This window comes from Triticum aestivum, chromosome 7A (genome assembly GCF_018294505.1).
Source record: "Triticum aestivum cultivar Chinese Spring chromosome 7A, IWGSC CS RefSeq v2.1, whole genome shotgun sequence".
NCBI lineage: Eukaryota > Viridiplantae > Streptophyta > Magnoliopsida > Poales > Poaceae > Triticum > Triticum aestivum.
In genome coordinates, this window is record NC_057812.1 from 289,881,050 (window position 1) to 289,896,222 (window position 15,173).

At 46.1% G+C, this 15,173-nt stretch overlaps 2 protein-coding genes across 2 annotated transcripts; both read left to right on the forward strand.

The window, feature by feature from the left end:
* Positions 1-1,285: 1,285 nt before the first annotated feature.
* LOC123151469 (F-box protein At5g49610) lies at positions 1,286-3,254 on the forward strand. Its single transcript, XM_044571172.1, has 2 exons — positions 1,286-2,800; positions 2,896-3,254. The coding sequence occupies exons 1-2, from the start codon at positions 1,734-1,736 to the stop codon at positions 3,011-3,013; spliced, it is 1,185 nt and encodes a 394-aa protein (XP_044427107.1). The 5' UTR covers positions 1,286-1,733; the 3' UTR covers positions 3,014-3,254.
* A 3,406-nt stretch (positions 3,255-6,660) lies between these two features.
* LOC123152511 (proteasome subunit alpha type-7-A) lies at positions 6,661-11,098 on the forward strand. The gene is made up of 3 exons (XM_044572039.1): positions 6,661-6,964; positions 7,074-7,488; positions 10,723-11,098. The coding sequence occupies exons 1-3, from the start codon at positions 6,792-6,794 to the stop codon at positions 10,882-10,884; spliced, it is 750 nt and encodes a 249-aa protein (XP_044427974.1). The 5' UTR covers positions 6,661-6,791; the 3' UTR covers positions 10,885-11,098.
* The last annotated feature ends 4,075 nt before the right edge of the window (positions 11,099-15,173 follow it).

Genomic DNA, 15,173 nt, shown 5'->3' on the forward strand with positions numbered 1-15,173 from the left:
TAAATTTCTCTTTGGATAGAAGGCTTCGGGAGATTTCTTGCATTATTGACATTTGGTACACCTTGCCTACGTCTAATGGTTATCCTTAAAGTATCGACATCATTATTTGGACTTGGCGATCAAGTTCTCTTCGAGAAATATGGTCCCATATCTTAGATCAATCAAAGTAAGAGGATAATTAGTTAGAAAGTTAGGACTAAAAAGAACATGCACATGAGAGAGGGGACATGAAGATGTGATTCAAACCATGAATTCAAATTATGATTGTCTCTCGACAGTAGGTGTCTAACGACGCATCTTGGTTGAACGGCGAACAGGGGAGAGATTGCGAGTTTTCTAAAGCCGAACAAGAACGAAGAGAGGTTTGCCGCCGCCGTGTATATCATAGCGATCATACGAAATAACGGATGCCGAAGAGGCAATGTACGGGGCGATTTACTGCTTGTGGGCTTTTAATTGCCTCCTCACTTTGTATTCTAGCTTAGTGGGTTCGGCCATGCTTTTTTATGAGAGTGGATTTTCTATTCTTGGGTGTACTACGACCGAGTTTGCAGAAAATATATGACAAAACATGATCAAACAAATTCCAAAAAATCTAAAAATTTGAGACATCAAACTTTATCAAATGTTGGAGCATCTTGGAAAATTTGAGCCCAAAAATAACATCTGAGCATCTCTCACTAAAAAAACAAAATCAATGTTCAAAGTTTCGTTCAATTTTTGAGCAGTGATTTCGTCTTTTTAGTGAGAGCTTGTCTAATGTTATTTTTGGCTGAAATTTTGCAAGAAGCTCTAACATTTGATAAGTTGATAAGGTTTGATGTCTCAAAATTTCAGGTTTTTTGGATTTTGTTTGATCACATTTAATTTATTTATTTTTGACAAACTCAGATGTAGTACACTCGAGATAGCCACCACATTCCGTTTTTTCATTGGGTACATACCAAAGAAAAACAGTACACAAGTATCATCATTGGGTTCAATTGAAAGCTAACAACTCTACGCTGGTTTCGCCCCTGTGAGGCGGACATTGGAGCTCAAAGGTCTTCGCAGATGGGAGGACGGCGAGGAGGCGCCGGCGCTTCGCCCGTCCACCAATAACCACTTTTGCTAGGTCCGGTTATAGATGCTCTAATCAGCTAGCTTGGCGCATGAGCAGCCAGTGTACAAATCTTGCCGTGGTAGGATAATTCAACGTAAAACAGCTGCCATGGCAGTGTACAAAGTTCTGCCAGGACACCTAAAGTCCTATACTAGACAGCGCAAGTTTTATTCAACAGTTCCGTTGGTCACGTTGCCTTGAATTCGATGGACAGCCTCTTTTCTTAGGCCTGCGCCAAGGTCTACCGCAGTAGCCGTGTGGCTGGCTGCTCCTTTCATACTTGCATTCTTTTGTCTTGGGGATAGATAGATAGACTAGGCCCGGTTGACTGGGCAGCAGCCTTGATCCTCATCCAACGGCCCAACAGTCTTGCCCTCGGCCGCAGCCTTCTGATCGTAGGGTTTCTTCTATTTTCGAGGGAGATCGTTGGGAGGGTTTCTTGGTTCTCAAGTGGTCTTGTACACAAATTTCTTGGTTCTCAAGCTTACCTCCTCCTCCCGCCCTAATCCTCGCAGTTATTTCGCCGTTGTTTAATTGACGCAGCCAATGTAGCCGGTCTCTTCTGGCCTGAACTCAGATTCGTATTGCCCAGCGAGCTCCCGGGTCACGGGGACGGGCCGATCGGACGACCATGTCAAGCGAACCGGAGCAAGGCAATGGTGCTGGCGATGACGAACATAGCGGCGGCCTGCCTGAGGACCAGATGTTCGAGATGCTCACCCGCGTCTCCCTCGACGACCTCTCCGCATGCCGCCAGGTGTCTGCCCAGTGGCGCCGGCTCACGTACGAGCCGGCCTTCTCGGCGCTTCACTGCCGCCGCCGCGCCGACGCCGTCGTCTCGGGATACTTCGTGCAGGGCATGGCGCGCAACCGCTACTCCGCCACCTTCGTCTCCATGCACCCCTCCCAGGCCGACGCTGATCCGTCCGTCTCCCTCGACTTCCTGCCCTCCGCGCACGTCCGCGTTGAGGCTGTCTCCGCGCACCGCGGCCTCGCGTGCTGCGTCGACGCCGACGCCGACGCCGCCGCGCGCATGGGCGGCAAGACGTCGTCGGCGCGATGCTACTACGCGTGCAAGCCCGCCACGAGGCAGTGGAGGGCGCTGCCCAACCCGAGGCTGCGCTTCCCCACGGCGGTCACCGCGATGGTGGCGCGCCCCGCCGGCGCCGGCGCCGCGGCGGACTTCAAGATCCTCCGGCTCTCGGTCCCGACGCTGCGTGACCACCTGCGTTGCGAGATCTTCGACTCGCGAAGGCGCGCGTGGCGGCGCTCGGCCGACGTGATGGTGTGGCCGGAGTCGCTCGTGGCCGCCGGCCCGGCGGTGAGGGCCCACGGCGCCATGCATTGGCTACGGTGGCCGGACAGGGTCAGCGCCGCCGAGGACATCTTCGCGTTCGACATGAAGAGCGAGGCGTGGAGGCTCATTGTTCTCCCGCCGGAGGTGGAAGACAGAACGAACAGGTGGGCGGGCAAGAAGAAGCTGGTGACGGTGGAGGGGAAGCTGTGCCTGGTAGTGACCGTGGATGAGGAGGCGGAGGTGTGGGTGATCGCCGACTACGGCAGGCAGCAGGAGAGATGGGAGAAGAAGATGGCAGTGAACTTGAAGAATCTCGGGATGCAGGAAGGGAGAGCCCTTATACTCAGGGATCTCTGCTCATCCGAGGTCGCATTCTTCAACAGTGTATACAGAGTGATCTGGTGATGAAATCGCTCGCTTAATTCTCCTTCAAATCTTCGTTACAATCTTCATTATTCGCAAGCGAAGTGTTACTAATTTTGCATATGTTTTGCAGGTACGATTTTTGGAGGGGCGAGATAGCAGAAGTCCCCGTGCATCACAAATGCATACAAGAAGTTTTCAAGTATGAGTCCGATTTGGTCCCTTGGGACATCGATGAAAACAAAATCTAGACTGATTGACACTGCAAAATTTGCGTTTTGGAAGACCCGGTCTCTAGAATTGTCAATCTTGCAGTGGCATCTACTCTCCGTATCCTGGTCGAGCCTCTCTTTTTCGTGAGAGAAGGAAACAACAAATCTTGATGATGTGGACAAATTCAATTACCTCCGTCTTTGATTATCACCAATTAGCTCCATCATTTATTAACACCGCTTCAGGCCAATAAATTTTGCTAAATTTTGTTGGAATTCAGATGCAATCTAAGCTTAGAAATATGTACAATGCTTGAAGGGTAGAAGTTTTTAAGAGAAATGGTCTGTTTCGATGGACAGGTATGAGATAAACGAGTTGTTCCGTTCGTTAAAGTCGTGATCATTGAAGCTCGGTTCGATAAGCTCGTTAAAGCTAACACTCATTAAGTTGAGTGCTCACGTGTACCGGTAAAGCTGGAAACAACACAAAAGCATTGTATCACATATTCAAAATTTTAACATGTACTCCTTCTTCCTTCTGTTTCAAAATAAATGACTCAACTTTGTATTAATTTTAGTACAAAGTTATTATAAAATTGGGTCATCTATTTTAAAACGGAGGAAGTAGCGAATAGTTAAACATGTAGCAGAGTACAACTGCAGCAGCCTTTCCCAAAATTGAAACTTTCAAATAAGTAGCACAATAAAAAAAGTTTGAACATGGATGACTAAATGGTTTGAACATCAATGATTAGTCAACCATGTATTTGAACATGGATGACCTCAAGTTAAGTGTATAGAGAGCATTCTTTTTTGCTTTCAGAAAAGCCTAAAGTCATACTTCCTCCATTCCAAAATATAGTGCATATAGGTTTTATCAAAAGTCACACTATGCAAACTTTGATCATATTTTATAAAAATATAGATACATCTAGAATACCAAATACATATCGTACATCATGAGTTATATTTTGGTAATGTACATGTGTGTATTATAGATATAGATAGTTTTCTCTATAAACTTAGTCAAAGTTTGATAAGCTTGAATTTTAAAAAAAAATCTATGTGCACTACATTGTGGAACGAAAGGAGTACATTAACTGTATCACAGTCTTTGCGAACACACCCTTACACAAAAAAATACATCAAATTCCTTGTGTGCCAAAATCTTACTCCTATATCCATTGGTTACGCGCCGTGAGCAAAAGTTCAATGTTGCCTCCTGGCCTCCGCCTCGGCGGAGCAAACATATTTAAACTCAGAAGCTTGTAGAAACAACGTCTGACAAGTCATTGATGTAAACCAGCAGACGCCAAATGCTGCAATCTTCATAGCAAATAGTCGCCCCGGAGAAGAAGACATCGTGAAGATCATGTAGATACTCCACACACCATGAACACCGCCAGACGGATCCACCGGAGACCAAAACTGACCGGATTCAGGAAGTTTCGTCGAAGACACATCTCTGCATGCCACCCACCGGCGCTAACCGCTAGAAAGAACGAGGATAGAACAAGGAGGGCATTATTTCTAAACCAGGGCAACGCCACCGTCTTGTAGCCCCGACCAAGACACAGAGACCCCTCGCCAAATCGATGCATCAGGACACCATCCACAAGTAGGACCTCCCTGCCAAAGCGGCATGGGATTTGCCCAACAACACACTCTGGCGACGGCGAGAGGGGAAGGAAGTGGTTGTAGATGATCTAGGTTTTGTTGGCGGTAGTTCTTGTCCCGCACTTAATGATGGTTTTGATTTAACTAGCAATAATTATATTGGATTGAGCATTCGAGCCTTGATAATTAGTAATGGGCTAGATGGCAGGACCCTTGGGATTAACAACGAGCCAAATGAGTTGCTCGTGAAACATGCAAGCTCGCTCATTAAGCTCGTCTAGAAAATTGATTGTCGACTTGGTTCATGAACTAACGAGCATGATCCTTAACGAGCTGAACTTTTGAGTGCTCGTTAAGCTCACGAGCAACAACCTTTTCATCCCGCTCCATTGCATGTGAAAGGGCATTTATTCCCTTGTTCTTTTTGGTATTTATAAAAACATAATTGATATTTCAACCACATGCTTGAGTTCTATAAACATTGTCGTCACATGGTGGAATGATGCATGCATTGTTAGACACCCTTAATTTGAAAAAAAGGAAAAAGAAGCGTTTGCCGATAATTTTACTTTTATATTGAAGTCCGCCGTCGATGTCTCGAAGATGGAGGCTACTACCCGAAGGTGAGGAAGAAGAAGAGAAAATTGGCGGCAGATTCAGTCGTGGTGGCACTGCCGTCTCTCCTCCCAAAGGGGAGTGAGCTAAGGGCGGATGTGCTAGAAGGACCAGGACCACCATGGATGGGCTGGCAATGAGATGAAGCTCTTCTACTCCTCCATCCGGAGGCATGGCCTATCAGTGGAGCCCGATATTTACGATAAGTCCTTGATGTATTTGTCCTTTGCTTTGTGCTTATGGTAATTGTAGCCCCTGGGACTAAGTGCGGCATCAGCCTGGAATCGGGCTTAGTTCTTCTTTAATGGTGTCCTTCGCCTATTTAGCCACTGATGTTATTAAATATGTCCTCATCTTCTTTGCAGGCGCTGGCATGCCAGAACAACAAGGTGGCCTCTGAGAAATCAGAGTTGCGTGAACAACTTGAGGTCCCACGGCGGGCCAATGGGAATTTGGAGCGTGCGTGTGTATCAAGAAGTATGTGACTTATTTGTGAGACTATGCATTGTATGATCACTGTCATTAATGGTCCCTAGCCGCTTCGGTAATAAGGACGAGACCCTTGAGATGGAGCTCCGGAATCGCAATGAGTTCTACAAGAAGTCTGAGGAGGACGTTGTGTAGCATCAAAACTCGCTGTTCGACACGTCCGCCCAACTCAGACATGCGCAAGAGCACCACGTGCATATGGAGGCTGTCGCGAGACGTACGCATATGCGGGCTTCATTCTTGTATAGTTTGCAGACCTTGTGTGTCCTTATTCTTTTTATTTTTGTCGCAGTTCCTCTCCCGGAGATTGCCATGAAGGAAGTTGAGGACCTGCTTTGGGCGTTGGCGATGCTGGCATAGAAGATGCGGGTTGCCCTTGCACTGCGGCTGGGAACCTTTGGTATAAGGACCCAACGCTTCTTCGGGACCTGGACGGAGTTCTCACGCGCCTTCAGGTTGATTTTAATTTGGGCAGACTAGTAGTTTCAGGTGAGAAGTGTAGTCTTCATCCTCGGGGACTTGAAAGTTGAAACTGAATTAGAGTCCGGACTGGATCATACGAGTTCACATGCTCGGAATCCATATTGTATCCCTTCTTTTAGAACCTCTTTGATTCACATGATTCTCAAAATACAACAAGAAAGTACATATGATTGGAATGCCATTTTCATCTCAATCCTAGATGATTTGGGATTGTTTGGTTGCATCATATAATGGAAAAATAAAGGAGTTCTTTCAAAAAGTTTTGAGTGGATGCTAGAAACCCAATAGGAAGTGGTTAAGGAAAATCTTAAAAAAAAATCCTATATAACTTAGAAAAAATTCCTATATAATTTGATTCAATCATATGAATCAAACACAAACGTAGGATTTTTTTAAAGGATTCTAATCCTCTAAATTTCTATGAAAATAATCAAAGGAGCCCTTGGAGGAATTAGTCTTGCCTATGTAGTTTACCTTCTTCTCTCGCAAGAAAGGACAGAACAGAACAGAGTCTCAGTGGCCGTGCCGGACTGCGAAAGTAAACAAACATATACTCACCGGAACTCCCCAAAGCGAAAGCCTCTGTCACCGGCGACGACGCGCACCAGCACCGATGGCCCGCTACGACCGAGCGATCACCGTCTTCTCCCCCGACGGCCACCTCTTCCAGGTTGAGTACGCCCTCGAGGCCGTCCGCAAGGGCAACGCCGCCGTCGGCGTCCGAGGCGTCGACACCGTCGTCCTCGGTGTCGAGAAGAAGTCCACCCCCAAGCTCCAGGACTCCAGGTAGGCGACCTAAAACCCGTCCGTTCCCCCTCCCCGCGCATACGCCGCCGGATCGACCGGATCTCGTGGTTTTCTAACCGGGAATCCCCCCGTCCCTCGAATTTCCCAGGTCCGTGCGCAAGATCGCGAGCCTGGACACCCACATCGCGCTGGCCTGCGCGGGTCTGAAGGCGGACGCGCGCGTGCTCATCAACCGGGCGCGCGTCGAGTGCCAGAGCCACCGCCTCACCGTCGAGGACCCCGTCACTGTCGAGTACATCACGCGCTACATCGCCGGCCTGCAGCAGAAGTACACGCAGAGCGGAGGGGTGCGCCCGTTCGGGCTCTCCACGCTCATAGTTGGCTTCGACCCCTATACCGAGAAGCCCGCGCTGTACCAGACCGACCCCTCCGGCACCTTCTCCGCCTGGAAGGCCAACGCCACCGGCCGCAACTCCAACTCCATGCGCGAATTCCTTGAGAAGAATTACAAGGAGACGTCCGGCAAGGAGACCATCAAGCTTACCATCCGAGCCCTCCTTGAGGTAACTACCTCACAACATATTATCCTATCCGACCAGGAGCTAGAATCATACTGCCATTTTATTGTATTTTTGTTAAATGTGCGAGAAGCAGAATACCAATAGTTGTGTCAATCAAAAAAATGGTAATGGCTCATCTGAGGACAGATGCTCCAAGAGATGCCAGATGGATTATGGAGAGTAATTAGCATAGGAGAAGGACACACTGTCAAAAAAAAAGAACCTAACCATATGAGAAGGACACATTTTCATTCTTTTGAATGATATGTCAATTGACTGATTAATTGCCGCACCATGCGGTGCTGACAATGGAACTTAGCTGCCCTTACTCAAGGTGTTAGTGGAATGCGCATGTCTAGAGTTTCTGTGTGTTCTTTTGTTTTATCAACAAACGAAGTGCTTGGTGTTAGTCATGTTTTACTGGTTATAGAACTCACTTTTAATACAAACTTAGGTCAGTTTCCTGATGCTTGTTGCATTCAAAATATTATATTAGTAACTGCTCATGTGAAGATAGACGTTCTAACACATGACAAATGGGGGAGGATTTTTTTTTTCAATTCTTACAAGTGATTATATGCCAATTGACTGACCTAACTGGAAAGCTCATGTCTAGAGTTTATATGCATTCTCTTTGCTCAGCCAGCAAAGTGCTTGTTGTTAGTCATGGTTTACTTGTTATAAAACTCACTTTAGTACAAAGCTAGATCAAGTTCCTATGTCTGTTTTTATCGACTGCATTCAAATTGCAATGAAACTAAAATTGAGTGAGATAGGAGTGATTCATGTATGTGCTTGCCACTTTAGAGTGATACTTGTTCATCTGTACTAACGAGAGTACATGTTCATAGGCGTCATCTGTTGTTTTGCTCCTGCAGTCTCAGCAATAAATTCATTTGCAATGCCAATTTCATCTACACTTGTATGTTATTGCAAGTACTCCCTCTGAGTGACCTAAAACGTCTTATAAAAGTTTAAAGAGGGGCTATTTGAGTATAATTTTCTTTCAAAAGTCGGTTCTCTCATGTCAATAGTCTAAGAACATCTACAACCGGACGCCCCATATCCACCCCAAACGCCCGGTCGGCCTGCCCGGTTACTGCCTGGACAGAAAGAAGCCACACCAGCCTCCTCAAACGCAGCCCAAACGTCCGGACTGTCCGGCAACCCCCATACCCAGCCCATATGTGGGGCAGATATGGAAAGGCCTGGACGCGTCTGGACACCGCCGCCACGTCGGACTGGTCCACTATGGCCCACGCAGTCCCCACCCTTGTCCCCACAAATACCCCAGCCGGACGACTGAACCCTAGTCAAACCTCACTCTCTTGACCACTCTTCTCCACTGCCATCTCCTCCCCTTCCTCTCTCTGCCCCATCCCCTCCTCTCCGCCATGGCCTGGAACGGATCCGGCAGCGATTCCGACGAGATCGACTAGGCGGCGCTCTCCATGGACTCCTCGAGCTCGTCTGCGCCGGACGACGAGGAGCTAGCACTCCGCATTGCCCTCCGCCACTCGCGGATGGACCGGGCTGGGAGCTCCTCCTCGTTGGTGTTGCCGGCGGCCCGGGTGGGCAGCTGCAGCAACGCTCTAGCCTGCGGCCGCACGACGCGGTCCATGCCTTCCCCGGTTAGGCCGCGTGGCGATCAGTGGCGCCGGCACCGCCAGCAGCTGCTCCTTCCGGGTGGTCTGAGGGTCGCGCGTATCACTACAGAGGGCAGCGCAGGCCACTTCCATCCGCTCTGGCTGCGGGTCCTGCAGATCTACGCCAGAGCCGCTACCGTCCGCTAGCGACGACGACGAGACCCTCCCCGATGCCATGCGCTGCTCGTACACCTCGGCAAAGACGGACGCCCGTCGACGGCGTTGCAAAAATGTGGTGGTGTTCTGCATCGGGCTCAAGGAGTCCGAGAGGTTGGTGAGTCAGAGGCTGGCGGCTTTTGCCGCCGCATGGCTCGTGAGGGAGCAGCCCCACGCCGCCCGTCGCATGGCGTTGATCATCTTCTCCTCGTCCTCCTCGGCAGTGGCACGACTGACGACGATGCTCCACCCGCCGCCAACGCCTACGCCTATCTACGTCGGACTGCTATGTTTATATGTTCTATGATGATCTACGTAGTTTGCATGCTTTTGTATGGATTTGGGGACGGACAAATGGGGGTGTGGTTGTGGACTGGGGCAAATGTGGGCTGCTTGGTCACTGTCCGCGGATGTGCCCGGATACGTCCGCGGGCGTATAGGGCCGCAAATTAGGCAACCGCGGCTCTAGATGCTCTAATACTTGTGTACGTAAAATTTTGAAAACTTGGCTGTGCTTTGCCAATTTTATTATTGCTTTTGTATAGCATACAGAGCATGTAACTGCGTTGACTCTGTATTGTTGCTTTTGTACTTGTGTATCATTGCACATTGTGTAACTGGCATACTTTGTGACTCATTTAGTGAAAGAAAGCCACTCCCTCTGTCCTATAATATAAGGTGTTGTTACGACTAACGTACTCATATATTGGTTATCATAACATCTTATATTGTGGTACTGAGGGAGTATTACTTCTTGGCTGGCAGAGGTTTCCCAGAAGTACTGTAGCGCATATAAGATGTAGTATAAATGTGTGGTCTTTGTAGTATCTTTGGAGGCAAATGCATATCTGCCATCCCAAATATATGTCCCGGAGAGCTGGCATTTTCCATCTCAGATAATGGACAGAGATAATATGTCTGGGTCGGCCATGCCTGTTGCTGTGTTGCCCGAGACCTGTGACCAAAAATCCATGTAAATCCTCAGTGGGAAGGCAAACATTACATGAGAGTACAGTGTTTAACCTGGATTAGCCCTAGGCTTTTGCTGGCTCTGCCTAGCATGTTAAGTTAACATTACAATTGACACAATTAATCTCATGTTTAAATGCATATCCTCTTGTATCGTCAGGCTAAATCTTTGGTTTGTCTTCTATTGATAATTGTCTCTGACACTCCCCCCCCCCCCCCCCCCCCCCTCTTCTCTGTAGGTTGTCGAGAGTGGCATATCCTCTTGTATTTTCAGCTTAAATCTGCCTTGAATAATATCTCAAGTTTTTCCCATCTAAGATAACATCTCAAATTAACATTATAATTTGATCACAATTAATTGTATGTTGAAATGCATATCCTCTTGTATCTTCAGCCTAAATATTTGGTTTGTCTTCCATTTATATTGTCGAAATGACACTGATTTGATCTCCCCCCTTCTCTGTAGGTTGTCGAGAGTGGTGGCAAGAACATTGAGATTGCTGTGATGACGCACAAAGATGGTCTTCGCCAGCTTGAGGAAGAGGAGATCGATGAGTATGTTGCTGAGATTGAAGCAGAGAAGGCCGCTGCTGAGGCTGCAAAGAAGGGTGGCCCGAAAGACACATAATGTACTAATGATTTAGCACAGTCGTGGCACATGGCTCCTCTAGCTCTGTTTATGTTCACAGCTTGTCTATTTGGTTTAACTGTTTCCGAAGGACTTGTTTGGCCGAGGGTTGTTTATTTTACTGCTGACGGAGGTGCTTGGACTAATGGGCTTATCCCCGTCATGTTGTGCGAACTGTATAAGCTTAGCTAATGGGGGTGTTACCGGAAGCTTAGCTAATGGGCGTTACCGGGCCGTGGATGATAAGTGGGCTGAGATAACCTACAACTTTTGTAGTAGTAGTACCAGGCCGTAGCCGTTTCCCAAGAAGAATTGCACATTGGAGCCTTGGAGCGGGAGCCCCTGTTCGGCGCAGCGAACAAACAAAAAATCGACATAAAAACACAAAAAATTGGGGAGCTGCTTTAGGAATCGAGCTCGCATCGCGCGAAGTCAAGCCTTCTTCATGCTTAGCTGAACAACCGTGATTTTAATAGCGCTAACAATATGTGAACTATAGCCGTGCTATTTATTTATAATTTAGATTTTTTCTTTAAAAATCGTTAATTTAAAATCATTCATTGATTTTGAGACAAAAGTTCACAACTTAAAAAATGTTCATCGATTTTGAGAAATAGTTCATCATTTTTGAAGAAAAGTTCACAAACATAAAAAAGTTCACCAATTTTGGAAAAAGTTTAAAAAGTTCATTGTTTTCGGAAAAGAGTTCTTCATTTTCGTAAAAAATCATCGGTTTTGAAAAAAGTTCATCGATTTTGAAAAAGTTCACAAATTTGAAGGAACAATTCATCAATCTTGAAAAAAATTCATCAAATTTGGAAAAAAAATCATTGAATTTGGAAAATATTCATTGAATTTGAATTTTTTATTAAATTTGAAACAAGTTCATTGAATTAGAAAAAAGTTCATAATTTTTTTTAATGTGGATGGATTTGAACAAAAACATCAAACAAGGAAGAAGAAAAACAAAAACAGAAAACAGAAAAAAACAACAAACCAAAATAGAAAAAGAAAAGAAAAGATGATAACTAAAACAAGTGATGGACATAAGTGCAGCAAGGTCTTGTGACGGGGTGGTTACCTCGCTTTGAATACGCGAGCGAAAGAGCTAAACCGGCCGCGCCCAACTAAAGCGCCTGCAGGCGCTGGTTTGCAGAAAACCGAAGAAACCGACGCTTGCAGCGTCAAATAGGTTTTGCCCATTGGAGCTAGCGGAAGGATTGGATTCTAAAAAAACGGCTGAAGGATTGGAACCTTTCCTAAAAAGATAAAAGCTGAAAGATTGGAGCAGTAAAGGCTGGCGTGTGCGGAACTTTTTTTATCTTTCCCTTATAGTTTCATCATACCGGCACCAATTGTGAAGTACTTTTTTTTCTTAAAGAAGATCCATGCTACAGGTGCAAGGAAAAAGAAAGATTGCTGCAACGGGCGTATGTACGAGGTAATGAGAGTAACTCCAACGGGCCGCCTCACTTCGTCCACGTGTGTCCGTTTGGATTAAAACGGACATAAAAATCGGTTCAACACGTCGATTCAAACAAACACGCATTCGTCTTTTTGTCCGCCGTGCGATCCATTTTCTGCTCAAATTTAAGCCGTTTTTGCGTAGGCGCAGACACAAAACGAACGCGCATGACACACACCTTTATCCTCACCTGGCCCGCTAGTTGGTGGCATATTAACCATTTCATCTTCCTCCGAACGATAGCCAGCACGGTGGCCAGCCGTCTGAACTCACATACCCCCCCTCCCGCAGCACGCCACCTTCCAACGCCGCCACCACCACTGCCGCTCCCCACCGCCGCAGCAGCACCCCTGACCTCGCCGCCACCGCCCCTCGACCCGCGCTCTCACCTGCCTGCACCACCCAAGCACGGGGACCTCGCTCGCCGGACACCGTCATGCCCGCTGGACGTCGACAGGCCTGCTACCAGGTCTAGGCGAGGCGCGAGGCTCTTCACCGGCCAAGATTGTATGCATCGGGAGTGGGAGAACTGCCCTTCTGCTTGGCAGGGGAAGTATAGGGCCATGTCAAAGTTTGCACTGTCATACTCGAGGCCGTGGCTTCACAAGATCTCTGAATTTGGCACTCTTTCTTCGGCATAGCCCACTAGTAGAAAAAGGGCCATTTGTCCCGGTTCTAGAGGGTCTTTAGTCCCGATTCTGAAACCGAGACTAAAGGGTCGGTACTAAAGGCCCTCCACGTGGCTGCTGTCTGGAGGTCCACCTTTAGTCCCGGCACCAACCGGGACTAAAGGAAATGTTACGATTTTTTTGAATTTTTTTCTTGATTTTAAAATTATTTTACAATTTAATCTCTAATCACCCCCTCATCACTGCTCAATTTAACCTCTAATCTCTAATCACCCCTCAGCATTCCAAATCATCTAACTTTCCGGCCGGTCACCCATCCTCTCACTACTCCAGCCTGAGCACGCTTAACTTCAGGATTCTATTCCCCCTCATTTCCAAGTCTGCACTTGTTGTTTCCCTGACAATAGTAAGATGTCAATCCTATTAACCCTTGGGAGTTTAGCTTGAGCATGAAGTCACACGTTTCACTGTTTGAGTTGGAAACTATTATTCTAAAAAACAATAATTATTTAGTAACACTACTATTTCTTGAGTAAGTAGTTTGACCATAGTTTGACCACAATTTGACCACAGTTTGACCAGATTTGACCAAAATTCAAAAAAAATGAAATAATTATTTAGTAACACTAATATTCTTGAATAACTATGTTGTAACACTAATACTTTTTGAATAGTAGATAGTAGTTTGACCAGATTTAACCAAAATTCAAAAAAACTGAAATTTAAGCATATCTTTTTTTCTTTTGGAATTTGAGGATTCTAAAATTTTGCAAACAGGCCGTAGGTGGTCAAAATCGGATGCAGATTTTCGTGCTGAACATTTTGATATATTATATATTTTTTCCGACATCGTATGCAAAAGTTATAGCCATTATACTTTTTCATGACACTTTTTTGCAAAATATGTCCAAATTTAAGTTTTTTAATTTTCCTAACTAGTAGATGTAGTAATATAACTACATCTCGAAGGATTTTATTTTTTGAAGCTTTTACCATTTTCTTTTGTTTTTTTCAAAACTGAAATGGTGATACAGGGGGGTAGGGGTGGGTGTAGAGTTTGAGAAACGGGCCCTTTAGTCCCGGTTTGAGACACGAACCGGGACTAAAGGGTGCGATGCCCTTTTGTCCCGGCTCGTGTCTCAAACCGGGACTAAAGAGCCCGTTTGAACCGGGACTAATGCCTTTAGCAGTTCGTAATGAAACCGGGACTAATGTGTATATTGTGCTGTGACCAAAGCCCTGTTTTCTACTAGTGACCGGGTCTCACAATGATATCAACGTGCTGTAACGCTCTTCGGTGTTTGCTAGGCTTGCAGAAAGCAGCTGCCCGGAGGTCAATGTTGAGATCAATGACCACCACTACAACAAAGGATACTACCTAGCTGACGGCATGTATCCTTAGTGGACTACTCTTGTGAAGACAATCTCCAACCCTGCAGGAGAGAAGAGATTTGCCCAAGAGGAAGAGAGTGCTAGGAAGGATGTGGAGCATGCCTTTGATGTTCTTCAATCTCGATGAGGCATCGTTCGGTATCCTCCTAGAACTTGGAGTACCAAAAAATTGTGGGAGGTGATGACTACTTCGTGATCATGCATAATATGATCGTAGAGGATGAGTGTCGGAAACATATCTATGACAAAGGGTTTCAATTTCAGAATGAAAATGTTGTGCCTAAGCATGAAGGAATGGCAACGAATGCACAGTTCACCAAATTTTATCATTAAATGCATGATTGGCAAACTCACATTCAGTTGCAAGATGATTTGATTGAGCATATGTGGGCTCACGTTGGCAACCAATATATTTATCGGCTATCTTATTTTAAAATGTATATGAGACAATTTAAATTTGATTTGTCTTCTAAACTATGAGATATTTTTTTGGTTGTGAAAGTATGATATATTTGTATTTTAGTTTATGTGAACTAGGGCCAAAATTGTGTATGTTTGTAAAAAAAAGGTTAAAAAATAGATGCAGGCCGGCCGTGAGAACGAATGCGTCCATGCGTTGGGCGCACGATCAACCCAAATGCAAAAGAGACGAACGAGTCGATTCAAATGGACAAAAAATGGACAAAACGTACGTCTGTTTGGATCGACGTATTGAAGTTGCTATGAGAAGGCTACGTAGCAACCACCTAGTTGTCGTTTGTTTAACAAACTAGAATTGTGTGTTTTTTCCAAAGAAGCAACAC